The 19221-nt window shown below is 39.4% G+C and overlaps 1 protein-coding gene across 1 annotated transcript in view; it reads left to right on the forward strand.

Annotated features, from left to right (window-relative positions):
* st6galnac3 (ST6 (alpha-N-acetyl-neuraminyl-2,3-beta-galactosyl-1,3)-N-acetylgalactosaminide alpha-2,6-sialyltransferase 3) overlaps nt 1-19221 on the forward strand; it is a 98753-nt gene that overhangs the window by 15522 nt on the left and 64010 nt on the right. The window contains exon 2 of the mRNA XM_040015346.1: nt 14836-15015. Within this exon, the coding sequence (XP_039871280.1) occupies nt 14836-15015 (180 nt within the window). The remainder of the gene's footprint in view (nt 1-14835; nt 15016-19221) is intronic.

The raw sequence follows: 19221 nt of genomic DNA on the forward strand, positions 1-19221 counted from the left end.
CTCTGGTCGATGTTTTTCTCAACAGCCAGATTCCCCCCCTGCCTTTGCCCTTCAAACACAAAGACAGGGACAATAATTGGTATTCTGCTGTAAAGAACTCCATAGAATTTCAAAGCTAAGTTTGCAGCCTCTGCGTTCTCATGCATGTTGTTTTTTCTCCTTTTTCTTTTTGTTTCAGTAAAGTTTGTCTTGCAAAGTGGTTGCAGTCACGACTTGTGGCCCAAATTTGGGACATTTGTGCTGGATGGAGAGCAACTGATGCATTACTGTACAGTAGCTTTGTCCTTGGCCAGCAGTGCGATCTCTTCTGCCCAATGGCCATCTGCGGCTATGAGAGCCAGCCCTTAAAAACTCAGATATGACAGAAGGATAAAGCTGAAATGACTCTTGTCATAAGTGAGCGGCAGAAGTCATTTTGTGCTCCTGGCTGAATGCCAGGAGGCATTTTGGCTCTCTCCAAAAATAACCCCTGACAATAGGAGTTATAGATGTTATAGACGAGGGAACGTTTAGTCATCATTTTTCCATCATAAAGCAAAAGTGAGCAGGTGGTCTGATAAATGGAGTTACTGTATCTTCATAGCCAGGCTTGCTCGGCTTCGCACTGAGAGCTATTAAGGTTTATTGATTTTTTGATTTACAGTTAATTGGCTTGAACCAGGTTCAACAAACATACATTAACACCTTGACTTTCACCCCTATTTTCCTTAAAGAAAAAAAAGAAAGGCAAAAAGCTTGGAAACATTTTGTTTGCTGAAGTTTTATGAGCAGTGGATCGAAATCCAACAAGTATATGCTCATACAGATGATAGAAAGTGTCATAAACTAACTTTTTGCAACGTGTGCACTCTTTCTGCGCTGTAAGGAACTGTTGTTGCTCTTCCGTTGGGATCTAAAGCAGCTTGAATTGTGAGGCTTTGTGCATTCAAACGATGTATAATCTGGGCCTGAACCATTTAAAACACAGCAGGAGAACACAGGAGAGCGTTACTGAAGATCAGTTTATTTAGTTAAAGATGCACATAACATTAACCACATCAAATATGTAGCGCTTGCTGTGTAAAACAAATGCATCTCTTTCAGGCAAAGGCAAACAACATTACTTTGACTAGGTTTGGGCTTTAAATCATTAAAAATAATATCATATTCATTATAGTATAATAAATAGTAAAATAAATTTAAAGTACCTCTTAATTATTTTGTGATACAGTTATGTTGGTCTTAGGTTAGATAGTATTATTACAGTCATTAGTAAGGACTGTTCTATGTCCCATTCACACTGGATACACCTTCTTTGTGCATCCTGGGAGATGTTGCCCTCAGTACACAGGGCAGTTTTCAGATTGAGGATCTCAGCTGCTTATCTGAATCTGCAAAGTAAATCCAAAAAAAAAAAAAAAAAATCAGTGAAGCAGAAAAATAAATAAGCATAAAATTGAAAATATAAGCTTTCTGCTTCACATTGTTGTGTGTTGTGACCTTGAGACAGAACATCATCAAATGAGACAAATGGGCTTACAGAAGTGCTGCAGGGAAGAAAGTCACATAGCAGAGAGTCTTAATGGAGCACAATAACTTACTGCCAAAAATAATGAATTCTCAGAATGCTTTTTTTTCTCGTCCTGACAGGTAGACTCATTCACTCAGCGCACAGATATTCCAGTTTTCAGCTTTTCAAAGTGCCACAAAGAGCAGCCCCCCCTTTCACTTTGACAAATTCTTCACTTTCTCAAGTGAGCGAGCATCAGCCTACGCAGCAGAGCATAGAGCATCACCAGACTGTTTTTTCTGAACATATGGCGCTCTTTTCCTCTTGTCCCAAAAGTTTGCTGGATCCAGAGGGGGGGGAAGTGAATATTGCAGAGTGTTTAATCCTTCATACTTGTGGGGATTATATTCCATTTGATATCAGATATGCATTAGTCAAATGGGTTTTTGGTGCTTTCCTGTCGCAGGCACACATACAAGTACACGTGTGCTGGTGAACACATGTGCGCAGCGGTTGACGTCATCTACTGATGACTGGGATTTGCGGTATTTGAGTTTATACAGAAAAAAAGGGTGTTGAGTCCTTATTGTTGCCACCTGCAGAGTCTCATCCACACAAAAACAACCTGATTTATTTTTTGGGGTCCAGATTAAGATTGTTCATGATGGTCTGTACCAAAACGATCCAGTTTCATGCCAGTAGACCAGATTAGTGTTCATTTGACCCGGATTTAAGGATTTGCTTTTCATATGTCGCCGCCGATAAGTGTGATACCACGGAAGTAACATGCTCCAAGGGCGTCATCAGGACATTTTGTTATTGTACAGGAGGAAGGTCACTGTGCCCATATCGGGAATGAGTGAAGTTTCATTAACACAGCATGGACAGCTGTACTTACTTGATAAAATACACAAAAAATGAGTTGGAGATTGGTGCACCACATATTACGTGTTTATCCCTTTTATCTTTTAAGAGAAATGATCGTTTCTGCTGCGACTTCATTTCCTGCAAATTGGTCTGCAAGCAGGAATGAGCATCTCTGAAATGAAAGCTGGATGTTCATCATTACATCCATTATACCTCTTTGACGAGCATGACTTCCTTAAGTTTTGACTGAATACTGACTGCCAGAAGGAAAGCAGCATATAATGAGTTTTTTTTTTTTTTTTTTTAAATTTTTGGTCATGTTTCCATCTGTAAGATGCTGGTTAGTTATTGTTTATTTTGTTTTTAGATTATTTTGTAACCGTTGCTCCGGAGACTGTTACATGTATTTTCAGTTACACCTTGCCAGCACTGTCCCCTGACCCCCTTTGTCAAAAATTTACTGGAAACATTCTTTAGAGATTTTGGTCACGCAGTTGCAGATTTATCAGATGTGAATATCCCCTGTTGCATCGAGATCTGGTGACTGTGGATGAGATTTGAATACAGTGAACTCACTGTCATGTTGAAGAAGACAGGTTGAGATGATTTGAGCTTTGTGACATGGTGTGTTATCCTGCTGGAAGCAGACGTAAGAAGATTGGTCCACTGTGGGCATTAAGCATGCTAAGAAAATTTCCCTAACATCATTACAGTTTCATGAAAAGGTGGACGGATCCATGCTTTGTCTGCCCCTACCATCTGAATGTTGCAGCAGAAATCAAGACTTATGAGATGTTTTTTCATCAATCTGCAATGTTTCTTCAGTCTTTTGTTGTCCAACTTTGGTGAGCTTGTGTGAATTGTAGCCCCAGTTTCCTGTTCTTGGCTGACAGTAGTGGAATGCGGTGCGGTTTTCTGCTGCTGTGGCCCATTTGCTTCCAGGCTTGACATGTTGTGCATTTACAGATCCTCCTCTTGGTTATAATGAGTGGTTATGAGTTACTGTTGCCCTCCTATCAGCTTGAAGCAGTCTGGCTATTCTCTGACCTCTGGTATCAATTAGATACTTTTGGATAGTTTCTCTTTTTTTAGACCATTCTCTGTAAGATGGTTGTGGGAAAATCCTGTTCTTGCATCAACAACCATGCCATGTTCACTTAAATCACCTTTATTCCTCATTCTCAGTTTGAAGTTCAGCAGTCAATGCCTCAACACAATGAATTGCTATCATGTGATTGGCTGATTGGATTAGGTGTACCCAGTAAAGTGGCTGTGCATATTACATACTATATATAAATCGTGACAGATACCGGAACTAAGAAAATTTCACTCAATGATTGTTTGAATATTTTCAGTCATATAACATGACTGACATTACTCACTGGTAATAATAAGATTGGAATATTGGATTTAACATATGTCAGTAAATACAACCTTAGCCCAGAATGGTGACTATTTTTTAAAAATATGGTAGAAAGAAATTATTGTTTTTTTGCAACTTCTCTGTCTGTAATTATTAGAGAGAATACCAAGAACCCAAGGTGAGGTCTTTAAATGTCCAGTAATATATAAATTGTATATACTAAATCTCTGAAAAGCAAGGACTGATGTATTTCTCTCATTTGTCATTCAAGAAGACTCACAATATTTAACTAATTGTTTCAGTACTACTTGCATGTTCTGTGTTATTATATTTCCCAACTATAGCTAAGTACATTATGCCTCAAATGCCACACTTGTCAGCAAACTAATCGTGAGCGAGTAACAATTCAAATTTCTTTTCAATTTTTTTCTGTCAAGAAATGAAAGCGCTCACAGCCCAGTGGAGCTGTCATTTCGGTTGCCTTTTAAACCTGCTGCATACACATGTTCACTAGAAGTGATTTATTTAGAAGCGTGTTTTTTGGATTATGAGAAGCACATTACTGGGCACACCATGGCAAAGTAAATGAATGAAACACGTTGACTGGATTTGGTTCTTGGTGTTCATTCAGAAAATAAACCTTGTTCTTCTGGATTAACTTACAGTAACTAACCTAGTGAGTGTTTGGAGGGTTTCTCCAGGCCAGTGGCTTAGTCAGAGGAGCTCCACAGATCAGTTTTTAAGATGCAAGGCTGCAACCAGTGCTCTTCTGCTCCCATATGTTCGCCACATGACAGCTGTGTAAGGGGACTGCCCCCTCTGCTGGGCTTGGTTGGGATCATCAGGTTTTAAAACCCCCAAATGAGCAATGAACTTTGCTGCTGCTCATTCATTTTTACGGCTGCAGCTGTAGTTCATTAGGGCAGGGAAAATAGAAACAGAGATGTGGAGTGCATTTTACATTTTCATATATATATATATATATATATATATATATATATATATATATATATATATATATATATATATACACACACAAATCAGTCCTTTTTATTTTTCTTACTTTCTAGCACACCTCAACAACAAAGGAATTTATGTGAGAAATTTTACTTAGCAATAAACCAGTTTCTGGTTCTTATACAGTTTTAAAGTAGATGTGCTTTACTGTGAGCCTGTTTAAAGCAAAATAGAAATAATATACCCCCTCACTCTCAGCTCTGTGCCTAACTCAACCCTTCTGCATAATTTTGAAAATGCTAAAAAGTGTACAAGAGAGGAATGGATCAACACAGAATGGAAAACACCTCTGCCTGAGATTTTCCTGAGACGTCAGTGTAGTGAAGGACCACGTTGCTCCCACTCTGCATTAATTTGAGCTGTTTTCTCCAGCCTTGGTAATTCCTGGATCTGAACTCTCCTTGTCTCTCTTTCACAATATTGTTAAATCTCAATCTGAATAAAACTGCAGATGGTGCCTTAAGCAACGTTCAAAATACTGGACAGATACATTCACAATCAACTCAGTAGTTTGCGGATGTTATTTTGAAGCCATAGTTTGGTGTTTTGGCTGATTTTAGAATCAGATTTTACCCTGTTCAGCTTGGTTGCCAAAGTGCATCTGCAATTCATATTAATTGGAGTGCTAGTCTTTAATAAGAGATTCATGAAAAGTATCATATCATCACTATAAAGTAATGATTTATCTTACAACTAAAAAAACCCCAAAACATATAAAACAAGGGAAGACACTGAATTCAGACTCAACACGCTGAATGCAGTTAGGAGATTTATTTTCACACAATGAAGAAGATAATGTAAAGGCAACTGTTAACTGGATCAACAACGGGTGTTCTGTTGAAGGAGGACAGAATGAGTTAGCCAGGGGTCCATAAGGGATTGAACTATGTCCAAGTGTGACAGAAAAAGAATGGAACAGTTTAACTTGACTTGAGAGAGGCATAGGTATGGGGTGATATCTCTGGAGGCAGGCGGGGTCCAAGTGAGAAGTGGATGTTAGCAGGCAGGTGAGTAGTCCAGGTGAGTTCTTCTCTTTGGAGGTTTTAGATATATTTGGAGCTGGGCTGGAGCCACCTGACACAGGACTGAAGTGATGCATCTTTGCCTTTACTTGATCAAGCTACTGTTCACAAAGCCTCATTGGAAATGGTCTGAGTTAAAGGGTGGCTGTCAAGAAGCCATTCTTTGGGGCTATATTTCAGCCAGTGGTCCTGGAGATTTTGTCAGATTTCATGGAATTATGAACACAGCAAAGCACTGTCAGAGTTTGAGCTATTTTGCAGCACCATCCAGAAAGTGTCTGATTGGCAGCATAACAATCATCCCAAACACACAAACACTATAGGTCACGGATTGGCCTCCCAGAAACCAGAAGTCTTTTTAAACAGAGATGAGATCAAAAACATGCAGCCATCATCCAAAGAAAAGCTTTGAAGAAGCTCTGGTTTTACCCCATATACTTTATTTATCCCTGTGACAGACCGGCGACCTGTCCAGGGTGTACCCTTTCGCCCTATGACAGCTGGGATAGGCTCCAGCGTCCCCCGCGACCCTGAAAAAGGATAAGCGGAAGCAAATGGATGGATGGACTTTATTTCCATTTATGTTTGCACATGCTTCAATAAATCGCTGCACCTAGTTCCCATTTTCCTACCTTTCTTTAAATATAAAGAAATGAGTGGTGGCTAAGACTTTAAACCCATGTCAAGTTTAAATTCATAATGCTACTTTATACGATCATAGTTATGCCAACAGTCCATTTTTCTACAACAAAGCAGCATCAACTTCATAGTTATTCAGAATCAAAATGTTCAAGGGTATTGTAGTCAATAACCACAATGCAACTATATTCATCACTTGAAAATGAAAACTTAAGCACTACAAGGTTTGCCTTTTTGCACCTTTAAATATGAATATTATTGGATTTTTCCCTTCAGGTCTAGACTCTACAGTTTAGTTTGTGAAAAACAAAGGTGAAAAATGCTGTCGGTAGGCATGCTTACATTTTGTAACATAAATCTAAACTAGAATACTTTTGACTTGGCATACCTTTTTCCACACTTGGCACTGTAGGGTGATCTGATCCAACTGTCATATACTTTTCTGTAAGGTTGTAACCAGTACTGTTGTCATCCACTTATTATTGTAACTGTCAGGGTCCTGGGTCTCCTGACCCAGCGTTTTAGTTCTTTGTGATTTTTTTTTGTATTATTGTACTTGTGTGATTTATTCTATGGTTTCTAGTTTTGATCCCTTGCCCTTCATGTTTATCTGTGTCCCCTCTGTTCTGTGTAAGTTTGTGTCTGCATGTTTGAGTTTCCCTCTGTGTCTTTTGGTTCATCGAGTCCTCTGCCTTACTGGTTATGTCTCTGTGTTTCTTAGTTGCTGTCTCCACCGTGTCAAGTTCGCGTCTGTGTCATACTTCCTGTTTTACTTTGAAGGTCCGTGTCTTATGTGAATGCGTCCTGCTTTGCTTGTCTCGTCAGTCCTGATTTCTCCCAGCTGTGCTCTCCTTCTGTGTCTCATTTTCCTCGTTACTTCCCAGTGTATTTAGACCCTGTGTTTCTCTGAGTCAGTGTTGTGTCGTACCCTCAACAAGCTGTGTGTCTTGCCTCCGTGTTGCCAGTGTTTTAGCTCCAGCGTTTCTGCTACAGTGTTTTAGTCCACCAGCATTTTTGTTTGTCTTTTGGTGAGTTTAGTTTAGTAAGAGGTTTTCCCAGCAATAAAGCTGCGCTTTAAGTTGTACTTCTGTGTCTGAGTCCTGCATTTTGGATCCACCACTCCTGCTTGCCTGCCTGCCACACAGCCAACCATGACAGTAACTATCCACCTTCCATGTTGCATAGCCCAAAGACAAAAATGGCAATGTGATACTGCTCATGAGAGAGCGAGACATGCACCAGGGAGTTCATTTCCCACTTCCAGCATTAATAGAAGGAACATAGGATATACTGGGAATAACAACGAATGATTCCGATGGCAGTAATTAGGGACCATATGCGACAGATATCAGCTGAGCATGAAGTGGTTCTTGTCATAACATTTATGTTGACTCTTTAGGCCTGTAGTTCTGCTAACACTGGAACTATCCCTCTGCCTGGTGAAGTGAAACTCTAACAGAAAATAATAAAATACCCTCTATATGTTTTTATCCCATTTTGACAAGATGGATCGCTATAGCAGCTCCACACATTCCTTTCAAAGACAGAAGTGAGAGCATGAACTTGTGAGTGTGACACACGTGATGCCTTCATGAAACTTTACTGAAGCAGATTAAGTTTAAACGTAGAAATAACTCCTCAATTAACTTGATAAGACAGTGATGAACCTAATCTAAATGCAGATACAGCTGCAAATTATATTAACATCATTTCTCAGTTCCTGTGGCAGTCTAGGCTCCCGTGGGTGAAATTTGAAGGGGAACCTGTGCGTGACCGTGTTACTGGCAGCAAAGACTCGGCCTCTTCCTCCACCGGGAAAAGAATAGTTTGTTATCTTGTACTTGGATGGCTTTGAAGCGAGACCTTTGCTGGAAATATGACACGAGTGAAGTAATGTGCCTGGGCCCTCTTTTAATCTCAGGAGTGGTTCTTTGTTTATATTTCTCTCTTATTGCCTTGGAGAGAAACACTAGCACTATGAAGAGGAAGAGGAAGAGTGAGAGTAAGGCTCCTCAAATATTTTCTCAAACACCTTAATTGAAATTGGATTTTAACTGCTCGCTGGACCGTGGTGGAGAGAATCAGGAGGTAGCGTTTTTGCATTGCAAATGTAATTTTCTGTTTTTTGCCCATTGCCCATGAGACACTCAAAAATAGCTACCAGATATGTTTTTTCATGAGCCATTTTCTTCAGGTTGAGCCTCTCATTATTCCAATACCCACTGCCATTAGCTTTTTGGATTGAACTACTGTGTGGCCCTGTTGTTTACTGAGCTGGAGCATTAGTCTTTGTGGGAAATTGTATTCTCTTCATGCTCAGATAGAGCCTGATGGAGGTGAAATTTTGAATGCACTATATATGCATGAGGAAATAAACAGCTAATTTGCTTTGAATTTTTATTCATCACACAAGTGAATTGAGCACGACTTGTTGATTATTCTGCAGTTTACAGATTTATTATACCTTTTTTGTTGTTTAATTAGTAAGAAAAGTGCCCTAGTGATTTACGTAGTTAGTAATATTTAGTGAAGGTATCAGATCTTTTTCATAAACAAAAGTGATAACACTCCATTGTAAGTAAAAATGCCTTCAGTGAAGGAGTGAGACAATTTTAAATGTTTACAGATGGGATGGGTGGTGTTATTCCAGGAATTCTGAAATCACCTCCTTGGTCGTGCATTATAAACCCAAATACAATAATTACTTTGTCAAAATGAAGGGATGGCAATCTTTGTCATATCTTATCTTACTATAAGACTGAGGACTGTGAAAAACTGAGTGGAAAAACTAAAACTACAAACAGAGCTCCCAACCAATCCACCACAACCATCCTGGCTACCACCTCAGCAGGTGTGGGTGTTCTTTGGACATGGTCTGCTTTATCACTCATTTTTAGTCCAGTCTTTGTACCTGACCAATTTACCATTTTCAGAGGAATGGGGTTTTTTTGTGGTTAAGACACGGACCAATAAATCATTCAAGCATAAAAACAGACTCCTAACCCAAGGGATGAGCAAATATAGTATCTACACACACAGACAACCTAGTAAAGAACCAGTTTTAAGTTGTATCTGTAGACACTTTGGCACGGCAGCCTGTGTTGTACCTATGAGCTACAACAGTGAGCGCCTACAGAATTGTACAAACTCTGTTTTTATCTTATGAACTGTATTTCCGTGTATGTGTGAACACATTTCAGTAAATTGCTGCACCTACTGTGCTTCCTATTTTACTAGCAAAACATAAAGAAATAAGAAATGGCTCAAAACTGTTGCACAGTACTTCCTTTGAAGTCAGTGACACTGACTAATCAGCTAAAAATGTTTCTGAGGTTTTTGAGCCTTTGTTATGAAGCTTTACATGTATTACTGTAGTGTTGTTACAGATGAAGTACTATAAGCAAATAAAAATGTGTTTGTATGATCTCTAAAGCTAAAGCTGTAAAAATGTAAAAATAAATAGCATAAAACAGAAATACAGACATTTGATTGAATGTACTTTATAACAACACATAGCTTGCTATTGCTCAATTTCTGCACAACTGACAAGTCAGTTTGGTCATTGCCACAAATGGACAAGCTGGCCATCAATAACCTTCTGCTAGCTTCCTGTGTGCAATCTGCTCATACAGGCTCCCTGCAGGAGGGACTGGGGGGAAATTATGGCTCTCTCATGTACCAGAGCCCAGTGATCCCACACAGTCTGCCGGTGAACTGAGATCAATATCTCCTAAGAGTAGGTTTTAGCACTTTTAAAAATAGACAACTCAGAGCCTTCAGACGGCGCGCATTATATGAAACGTTCCCAGGCTACAGCCGTTAAGTGCCTGTGCCGTTAATGGCCATCATTGTCTGATCTCGTGATGGCAAACAAGGTCGTTGCAGCTGCATATGGAGTCATATTGCTCAAGCGAAATGTTTTAACATTGACCGAAAGCTCTAATGTTGAAACTTTATAGCTGTTCTGCTGCCTCTATGATGGTGTTAATGGTCCCACTCCCCGACTGTACTCCTCCTTTGATACTGAGCCTTTCAATTTCTGTGTCACACGCCTCAACAGGCTGACTCGTGATCACCCTGATGGATGAGCAAACGAGGAGAGAAGTTGTGAGTCTTTCACTCGAGCTAGTGGAGGTTCAGTGCCCCACAACGCCCACATGGAGCCCTCCAATCGCCTCCAGTCTTTGACACATCATTTCCCCTGTGATTTGTGGCCAGATTGAGGTTGAAGGAGACAAGGAAATTTTCTGTCCTCATGAGAACAGATGGATGCTGCAGCTCTGCAGACTGAGCCGAGGGTTGTTTTTTTCCCTTCATGATGAACCCTCCTGCTTTATAAAGGATTGGTTTCATGCTCCATTATGGACTCTTGATGACTGGCTATTACAGCACATTTTCAGAAACCTCGACCTGCCACTTTTTTGTTCCTTTTTGGGGGGGGGTGGCATATAACTGACTGTTCTTTCAGGAAAGTGTTATATATTATTTTGTAAAGTACTGATCGAGTGGAAAAGGGATTTCTCATTGGTCCCCTTTGTGCTGTTTTCATGCCAGATCAAAGTTGAGAGTCTGTTTATGATCAAAGATGGTTGTAATGCCATGAAATGATGTATGATGCAACAAACATGCAACTGGTAAAGTGTGATAGGCTTGTCAGGGCAGCAAATGGTCGCCGTCTTTTTCAACCCCACTCCCACCGCATACCAAATGTTTGATCTCATCTCTGAAGAGCACAGCCTCTGGTGTCTCCCTTGGGATGTTTGATGTTGGAGATCAGAGCTTGTGGTGGTGCAGGCAGGCTGGCGGTGGGGGCTTCACCATTACCACGCGCCACATTCAATCTCCCCAACATCAGATAAATTCAAAGAATTTGCAAAACAGCACCTTCTTAAAAACCCAGACTTTCCTGCTGCCGTGTGTTATATTAGCAGCGCATTATTAAAGTTTCCTGGAATAAAAGCGAAAAAAATAAAGCATCTCTGGCTCTGCTGCAGTCTATCATCACCCTCTGGCTGAGAGCTGTTGTAGCATGCCTCAGATTTCTTTCACCACAGTCCGATTCTTTCTCTCTTGTATCTATTGATCTCCAGCTCTGCCCTGCCAATATCTTCTTGTCTGTGAGACCTTTCCTCGTCCTCTATCTTTTATCCATTATTCATCACTCAGCTCTTTCAGCCAGGCCGTAATACCTCTTACCTCCATATGATCGTGGGGCTGTTGTGCACCGTTTGTATTAATGCAGCCCCAGCTGTTGCTTCATTAGCAAAAATATTGAAACAGAAAAGAAGCTCATATCATTTATGCACAGTCAGTGCATTAGTGCAACCAGATGAAAAGTAGAACACAATCATCATCTGAGAGCCACGAACGTCTGTCGAGTAACCTCAAGCTGAGCTGTGACGCTCCTACAGAATTGATTACGACTTTGCCTGTGCCAGCTCAGCTTTTTCAAGGTGTGTTGGCTCAGTCACACTAGAAAGAGGGAAATTGCGTGTGTCAGTGAGCAGAGATTAAGGGTTAATCTCTGCAAATTGACTACATAGGAAGGAGGAGGACTTCACAGGAATCTTTTCATATTTGATGTATTTGAAGTGAAAGGAAGAGGATATTGTGACTCACAAGTCTGTAATTGAAAACATAATGATTGAATTTAACTTTCATTTTCTTCCCTTATAAAGTTTCTGACTTGAAAACATCCTCTCACAGAACGAGTGCTCATATCTCCGTGGGCCCTAGAAAGATGCACTTATATCCTCATTTGTTCTGTAGGAGGTTTTACTCAGACAGTTAGGCTGTATTAGTAGATGCATCAGTATCTAGCAGTGGTGAACTCTTTTTATAGTATCATGAAAACAAATCATTTTTTGAGTTTTGATCAAAACCGATGGTCGTGTTTACTCTGTTTCATGATTATGACTACAAGCCAGGCAAATACAATTCTCTATTATTTATTAGCGAGTTGTTGTGGAAAATACAGTGGGGCCTGGTTTTCTTCTTGCAGAAGTAATCTTTCAGGAGAGATGAAGAGTATAAAACTAGATAAATTTATTATGACAAAAAATTGATATAGTGGAGAAAAGACATGGGCACACAGGAGGTACGGTCTTGTATAGAGTTTTTTTGTACTCTACACAAATAGGACAACTCAGTGAGTCATTGGACATTCAACAAGCAGCTAGTCTTGCCTTGAACTCAAAACACTGACTGACCCATTCAGATTTCCCCAAAATAGTCAAAAAATCCGTTACAGAGGTTCTTGTGACTGAATAAGCCTCATGCACAAGGTTGTCTTCCTTCTCCAACCTAATGTAATACAATTAGGCCCATAAAGTTCTGAACAGTAACACAATTTACCTCTTGTATACACTATACTATCTGTATACACAGAATTGCATTTTAAGCAGACAACCAAGATGTCATTAATCTGCAGGCTTTCACTTTTAATTCAAGAGGTTTAACAAAATTAGTGTGTCCTCACAACCTCTAACCAAGTCAAGAACACTCTCAATGAATTAGATGTACCATTGTTAAAATCTACATGAACATAGAGGGACTACAAAGGTGTGAATAAGAACAAGAAGGCCAAGTTTGCCACAAAACATCTAAAAGAGCATCCAATTATTTAAAAAATACCTCTTTGCGTAGATATAACCAAGAAGAGAACTTTGATGCAATTTAATTAACATTGCATTAAGGCACTTTATATTGTAAGTTAAAGACCCTACAAAAATAGACAGAAGTCCCATCAGATGACCCCCTGCAAGCAAGCTATTGGCAAAAGTGGGACCAAAAAAATTCCCTTTTAACAGGATGAGACCTTCGGGAGAACCAAGCTCAGGGAGGTGCAGCTATGCTGTGACCGGTGGGGTATGAGGGGAGAGAGACGGGACAAATAACACACAGGTTAGAGTTAGAATATGACATGCAAAATGGTGTATATGTATAAACAACTAGAGTGAAAGGAGGTGAGTGAAGAAGAGCTCATGGTCCAAAAAACACAACACATCTGTCAAACATGGTGAAAGCAATGTTATTGCAAGAGCATGCATGGGTGCCAGTGGAACTGGGCCACTGGTGTTTATTACTGATGTGACTGCTGATAGAAGCCGCAGGATGAATTCTGAAGTGTACAGGACCCCACTCTCTGCTCAGAGTCAGCCAAATGCTGCAAAACTGATCGGACAGTCCTGTACAGTGCGAATGGATAATGACCCAAAACATACTGCAAAAGCAACCCCAGAGTTTCTGAAGGTAAAGAAATGGGACATTTTTTTTAATGGTTAAGTCAGTCACATGATCTCAACCTAGCGGAGCATGTTTTTTTAGTTATCAAATACAAAAAAACTGAAGGCAGAGAGTTGCACAAACAAGCGCCAACTGAAGGCGGCTGCAGTAAGGGTGTAACAGAGCATATCAAAGGAGGGAACAGTATTTGGTGATGTGAACACTCATATTTAAAATCATGTTAGCCTATGAAAAATGCAGAATTTCCTGAAACAGTTGATGCAATACTTTAAATTTTTTATCATTTAAGCTACATTTTGTCATATATAAAGGCAAAATAACAAAAACTGGGTCATAGTGCTAAAAATCCGTGAACCTAACTGTATGCGGTGGTATTAGGACATTAAAATGCGGCATCATATTTAACAAAAATGAAGCTCAAATGCCATGAATTCCTGGTGATGTGCACGAGCAATCATCCTGGTAAATGACTGTCTGGAAAAGCACCTTCAATTTTACCTATTTAGCTGTGCAAAATGCACACGCTCAGTAACTAACAAACAAACAGCAGAGCCTGACCTTGTGAGATTATCAGGAGTGAAAATAAATCACCACACAAAATTACAGTTAGAGAAATTTGTGTATATCATGTTGTATTCTAATGTACTCAATATATTTGTGTTTGTATGTCTTGTGATGTCTTGTTAAGTGAAATAATCAACTTAAAGCTTTAACTTTCTGTTTTGAAATCTTTGAAGAATAAAATCAAATCTAGTTTAGGGGTTTGCAGCGTCAACATGTATTGAGTTTGCTGAAAGAATCGTGCCACTGTTGGCTGAACTTGTTTTCACAGATCTTTTCCTTTGAGCTCAGTGTTATTAAATGTTAAAGTGTTGTTTTCCCCACTAAGTTTCATGCACAACTGTGAGCACTGTTGGCATCTGGAATCTAACACACAATTATGTTTAAATTGGACTTTTTAGTGTAAATATGTTTTCATCATGCTATTTTATTTTGAAAACGAATAGTTGACTTTCACAGTTACAGTTTTATGATGAAACTGCAAATCTTCTTCTCTGCTTATCATTCAGCCCAAGCTGTTAAACCACAGAAAATACTGAAAGGCCACATTTAGATTTGCTCTAACATATATTCAGGTTTTATTCTGTGCACTGGTCAGGCTTCTCATGAATGTGCTTTCTCTCCCTCCACAGAGGAAGTCCCTGATCGCGACCAGTCTGATTGTGGCAGTGTCGCTCTTTGTGGTGGTGGTGAACTATTCTGAGAAGCCCTCCTTCCTCTTTCAGCCTGTATTTGGCGAGACGTTGTTCTCCAAGCAGCCATACAAGCCTTACAAGCCCCACCTGGGATACGTCAGCATTCCCAAACAGGAGGTGAGGAACAAACACCTGGAACTACAGGGAAGACACACATAGATTAAGCTGTTACATCTCACTAAGTGTTCATTTATGTGTAGATGCTAGATAACATTTACACTTCTATTCTCATGTGTTTTTTCATATTATTCGCGTAAAAAAAAAATCAGAAGACTGTTATCAATTGTTTTCGAAACTGTATGTAAATGTGATGAATGTTAAATTATCAACATATGCTGATAATAGATGCTGATGATTTCTATATGAAATTTAAAAAAAAATGCTAATTCAGTGGATTTCAAACTTTGGGGGTCAGGTGCATCTGCAGGTGAGGTGCAGCAAACTAAGCTAAATGTATCAAGTCAAAGTAAGGGAAATGAACTCGATTGTCTTTAGGCAAAATAAACAACAAAAGATTTTGATTAAAGTAAAATATATCTTTTATCATTTTATTTTTTAATCACTAAAGATTAACAATAGACCCGCCAGGATTCAAACTCTCTGGAACAAAATGATCCCTCTTGCAACAACAACTGTGAGGGCAAAGACGTCATTTCTTAAAGAACTCAAACTTCATTTTTATGTCTTTTAAAAAAATTTTTTTTTTAATTTATCTTTTATCTAACTACAGTCCCCAATGTATTTATTTCTTTATGTCTTGCTAGCTCAGCCTCATGTTATAGCAACCGTCACATCAAAATGTGTGAAAACAATCCAGCGTGCTGCAGCACTGATTTTACATTTATTTCTGTGGGGGTCAAAATACCCCCTTGGCGGTTCTAGAGTTAATAAAAAAAATATGGGGTGTGAACTTCTTTCCAGCTCTTTGAGTGGGGAATTATTTTACTAATAAAGCTAAGTAACAAACTGATAAAATACTGATCAGTGCAGACTGTTGTACCACACAGCGGGATTTAATATTGTGTCAGTTTCATTAAATGCCCTCAAAAACCACCAGTACTGCAACACAGTGGAGTTCAGTGGCCTCAGTTAGCAGAGGTGAAGCCTTGGATTGACGTGATTGGCTCCAGCAGCTTGTGTCTGCCCCCTTGCCAATCAAATTGGCCACGCCCCACACATAAACACACACACTTTTAAACCATAATAAAAGCCAAAGGGTTAACTTCAAATGTGATAAAGAGCCAAGAAGTTCCCAGTAGGGCTGGGCCATATCATATCGTTCACGGTAATACTGGTATAATGTTGGGCAAAGATAAGAAAATGAAATATCGCGATAAAATATGGGTTAAACGTGCATGCGCAGTGCCTTTGTTTTCAGACGCACATGGCGGAAAAAGCATGGCGGCGACGGAGAATGAGAAGGGCGAAAGCGGATCATTGAATGAAACAGATGAACCAGAACTGGTTTGTAAAAATGCTGCAACTTCAGTGGTGTGGAACTGGTTTAGCTTTCGCCCGTCAGATACACAACAAAGCACTATTTTTGGTAGAGCATGCTAGCGGGCCGTCGTTATTACCGTGTTTTATGGAAAATACGGCACACTTAAAATCAATCCTTTGATTTTTCTGAAAATCGACAGTGCCCCTTATAATCCCGTGTGCCTTATGTATGAATTCTGGTTGTGCTTACTGACCTCGAAACGATTTTATGTGGTACACGCGCTCGAAAATCTGTCAACTGGTATGACTTTGCTGAGCTATGAAGCTGCACCGCTTGATGGATTGTCGGAGCATTACGGCTATCGTAGTCAGGAGCCTCGCGGAGTGATACGTACTGTGCTTCAACATTATATTGCTGTATTGTGTGTATATAACCTCTTTTTAAGTTTTGTGGATATTATACATGGTTATGCTGAGGATATGTCGGCCAATTTCCACCGGAAATGCCTTTTGGTCAGCAAGGAATTTGCATTTGCACTGTTAAATTTTTATATAACTTTAATGCACATAAAAAACAGCTGCTTGTTGAAGTGAAAATACATTGATGGTTTTTGTTTTTTGCACTAATAAAGTTGTGGAGTTGTAAAGTGTTTTGTCTAATGTCAATTATATCATCGTTATCGCAAATTTTCAAATGTATATCATGATAAATATTTTTGGTCATATCTCCCTGCTCTAGTTCCCAGTAAATAACTGAATTCAGGATTTCAGTAAAAACTAACAAACAAAACCGAAGGTAAAAAAGTCATTTCAGCTATCAAGGCAAACTAAGAAGATTAAGAGAGTATAAGCAGATTAAAATATGTTTTTAAATGAATGACAGTGGTGCAGGTGTAATTCTTCAATATTTGGCTTTAATCTTCCTAATACTAATAAAGTATCTTTCACATATTCTTACATATATTTTATTTTAGAGGAAAATGTTTCTGCTGCTTATGATAAAAGCATCTCACATTTTACATAGATATACATTAGGGGAAATAATTAGCTAAATGCCAGCTGAATTTGCTCACTTAAGAAGTGTACGTGTCTCTAATTTTTATGGCAGTTTAATTTTCATTTCATTTCTTGCAGTTGGTCATCAGATTTGAACAGATCTCAGGAGGTTTTGGCCCACTCCTCTTTACAGAAACACTTTAGAGCCTTTAGGTTTCTTGGCTGTCACTTGCCAACTCATAGCTTCAGCCAACTCCACTGATTTTCTGTAGAATTGAGGTTTAGAGAGTGGCTATGCTACTCCATGACCTTGATGTGCTTCTTCATTATCCACTCCTTTGTTGCCTTAGCGGTATGTTTTGGGTCATTTGTCATACTGGAAGACCCATCTATGACCCAACTTGAAGCTTCTGGCTGAGGGATGGAGGTACATGGTGTTAGACTGAGGGCAACTGATGTTTCTTTTATATTTCTTCCTTTTTTGAATAATCATTCTAGCCTTGACAGTTCTTTGGTCTTCTCTATGCTGGTGGAAGAACTGGAATGAAACAAACTGATTCTGTGGTCAGGTGTGCTTTATACATGAAACAAGATGAGATCAGGAGTAACTGACTGATTGTAATCTCTCATCTGTGTGTGCAGGAATCAGGGATTGTAGGCAATCAAATATATAATCTGTTTCTGTCTCTCTCTATTAAAATGAAACAACCATAAAATTAGTGACTGTTAATTTCTTAGTAAGCAATCACACTTACAAATTCAGCAGGGCATCAAATACTTATTTTCCCCACTATGTTTTTTTGTAAACATTTAATAATGCAACACATTTGTAACATAATAATACTTCATACTTGAGTAACCCTTTCTCCTGCAGTACATTTATATTCTATAAGCATTCACCTTCACAATGAAGGTGTAGTCTATTCAAACTAGAGCACCCCCTTAAGAGTTTTCTTAATTTATTATATCAGATTCTCTGTGATGGATCTGAAAATGCTCGTTTTAATGTCCCTTGTGAGTGTTATTTATTTTTAATCCCAAACACCCGTGTCCGTGATCCCATTCCTCTGCCTTCAAACAGCTTTGTGCTGTATATTCCCTGCACAATTTATGGAAATTGAAATATCAAAGCCTTTTAATTCCCACCACATCAAAATGTAAAAACCAAGCTGTGTTTATTGTTTGGGAAGGCAGCCTGTTTAAACACAGCCCATTGTGCTTATGCTATTGGATATTGAGTAGTCGTGGTGAAAAAATGTTTTAAAAAATGTACATTTTACTAAGCATGAATGTGTGTAACATTTCCAGGTGAAAATGAGAATTCGAAGTCAATTCATGTGAAGTGGATGTCTTATATTCAGCAGGATGATACTCGCAGATTAATGCAGAGCGCCATCCTCTGCCTCTGGAGAGTTTCATCCACACAACATGGGCCCAGAGGCAATCACACTTTACACCAGTCTCTACGTCCGCACCTCCTTCTGCCTCCAGACAAGACTGCTTAAATCACTGCCCTCTCCCCATGGAGATTTATGTAAATCATCGTAAAAAAGACTGGCAGCTTGTACAGAATTAGGCCTCTTTTGGCTCAAATTCCCCCACCAGTGAGTTCTCTATATCTAATCAGGAAGGCAGTGATTGGCCTGAGTGTCAAAAGTGCTCTGCACTCTTATGAAATTTCTGACAAAGGATGGATGAAATTGTGGAGGTCTGGTCAAGGCGATACTCCCGCGCCAGGTGTCGTAAGTGATGAAGTCGGGAATGAAGGCCTGCTGTGTGAGCTGTCAGCCTCTGTTAAGTACACAGCAGCACCTTTAGAAGCTGTAGCATTTCACCTGGACAGTAAGGCAATCTCACATGATCCCCAGTGAGGTGTCATTTGAAGTG

This window comes from Simochromis diagramma, unplaced genomic scaffold, assembly GCF_900408965.1.
Source record: "Simochromis diagramma unplaced genomic scaffold, fSimDia1.1 OVJJ01000205.1, whole genome shotgun sequence".
NCBI lineage: Eukaryota > Metazoa > Chordata > Actinopteri > Cichliformes > Cichlidae > Simochromis > Simochromis diagramma.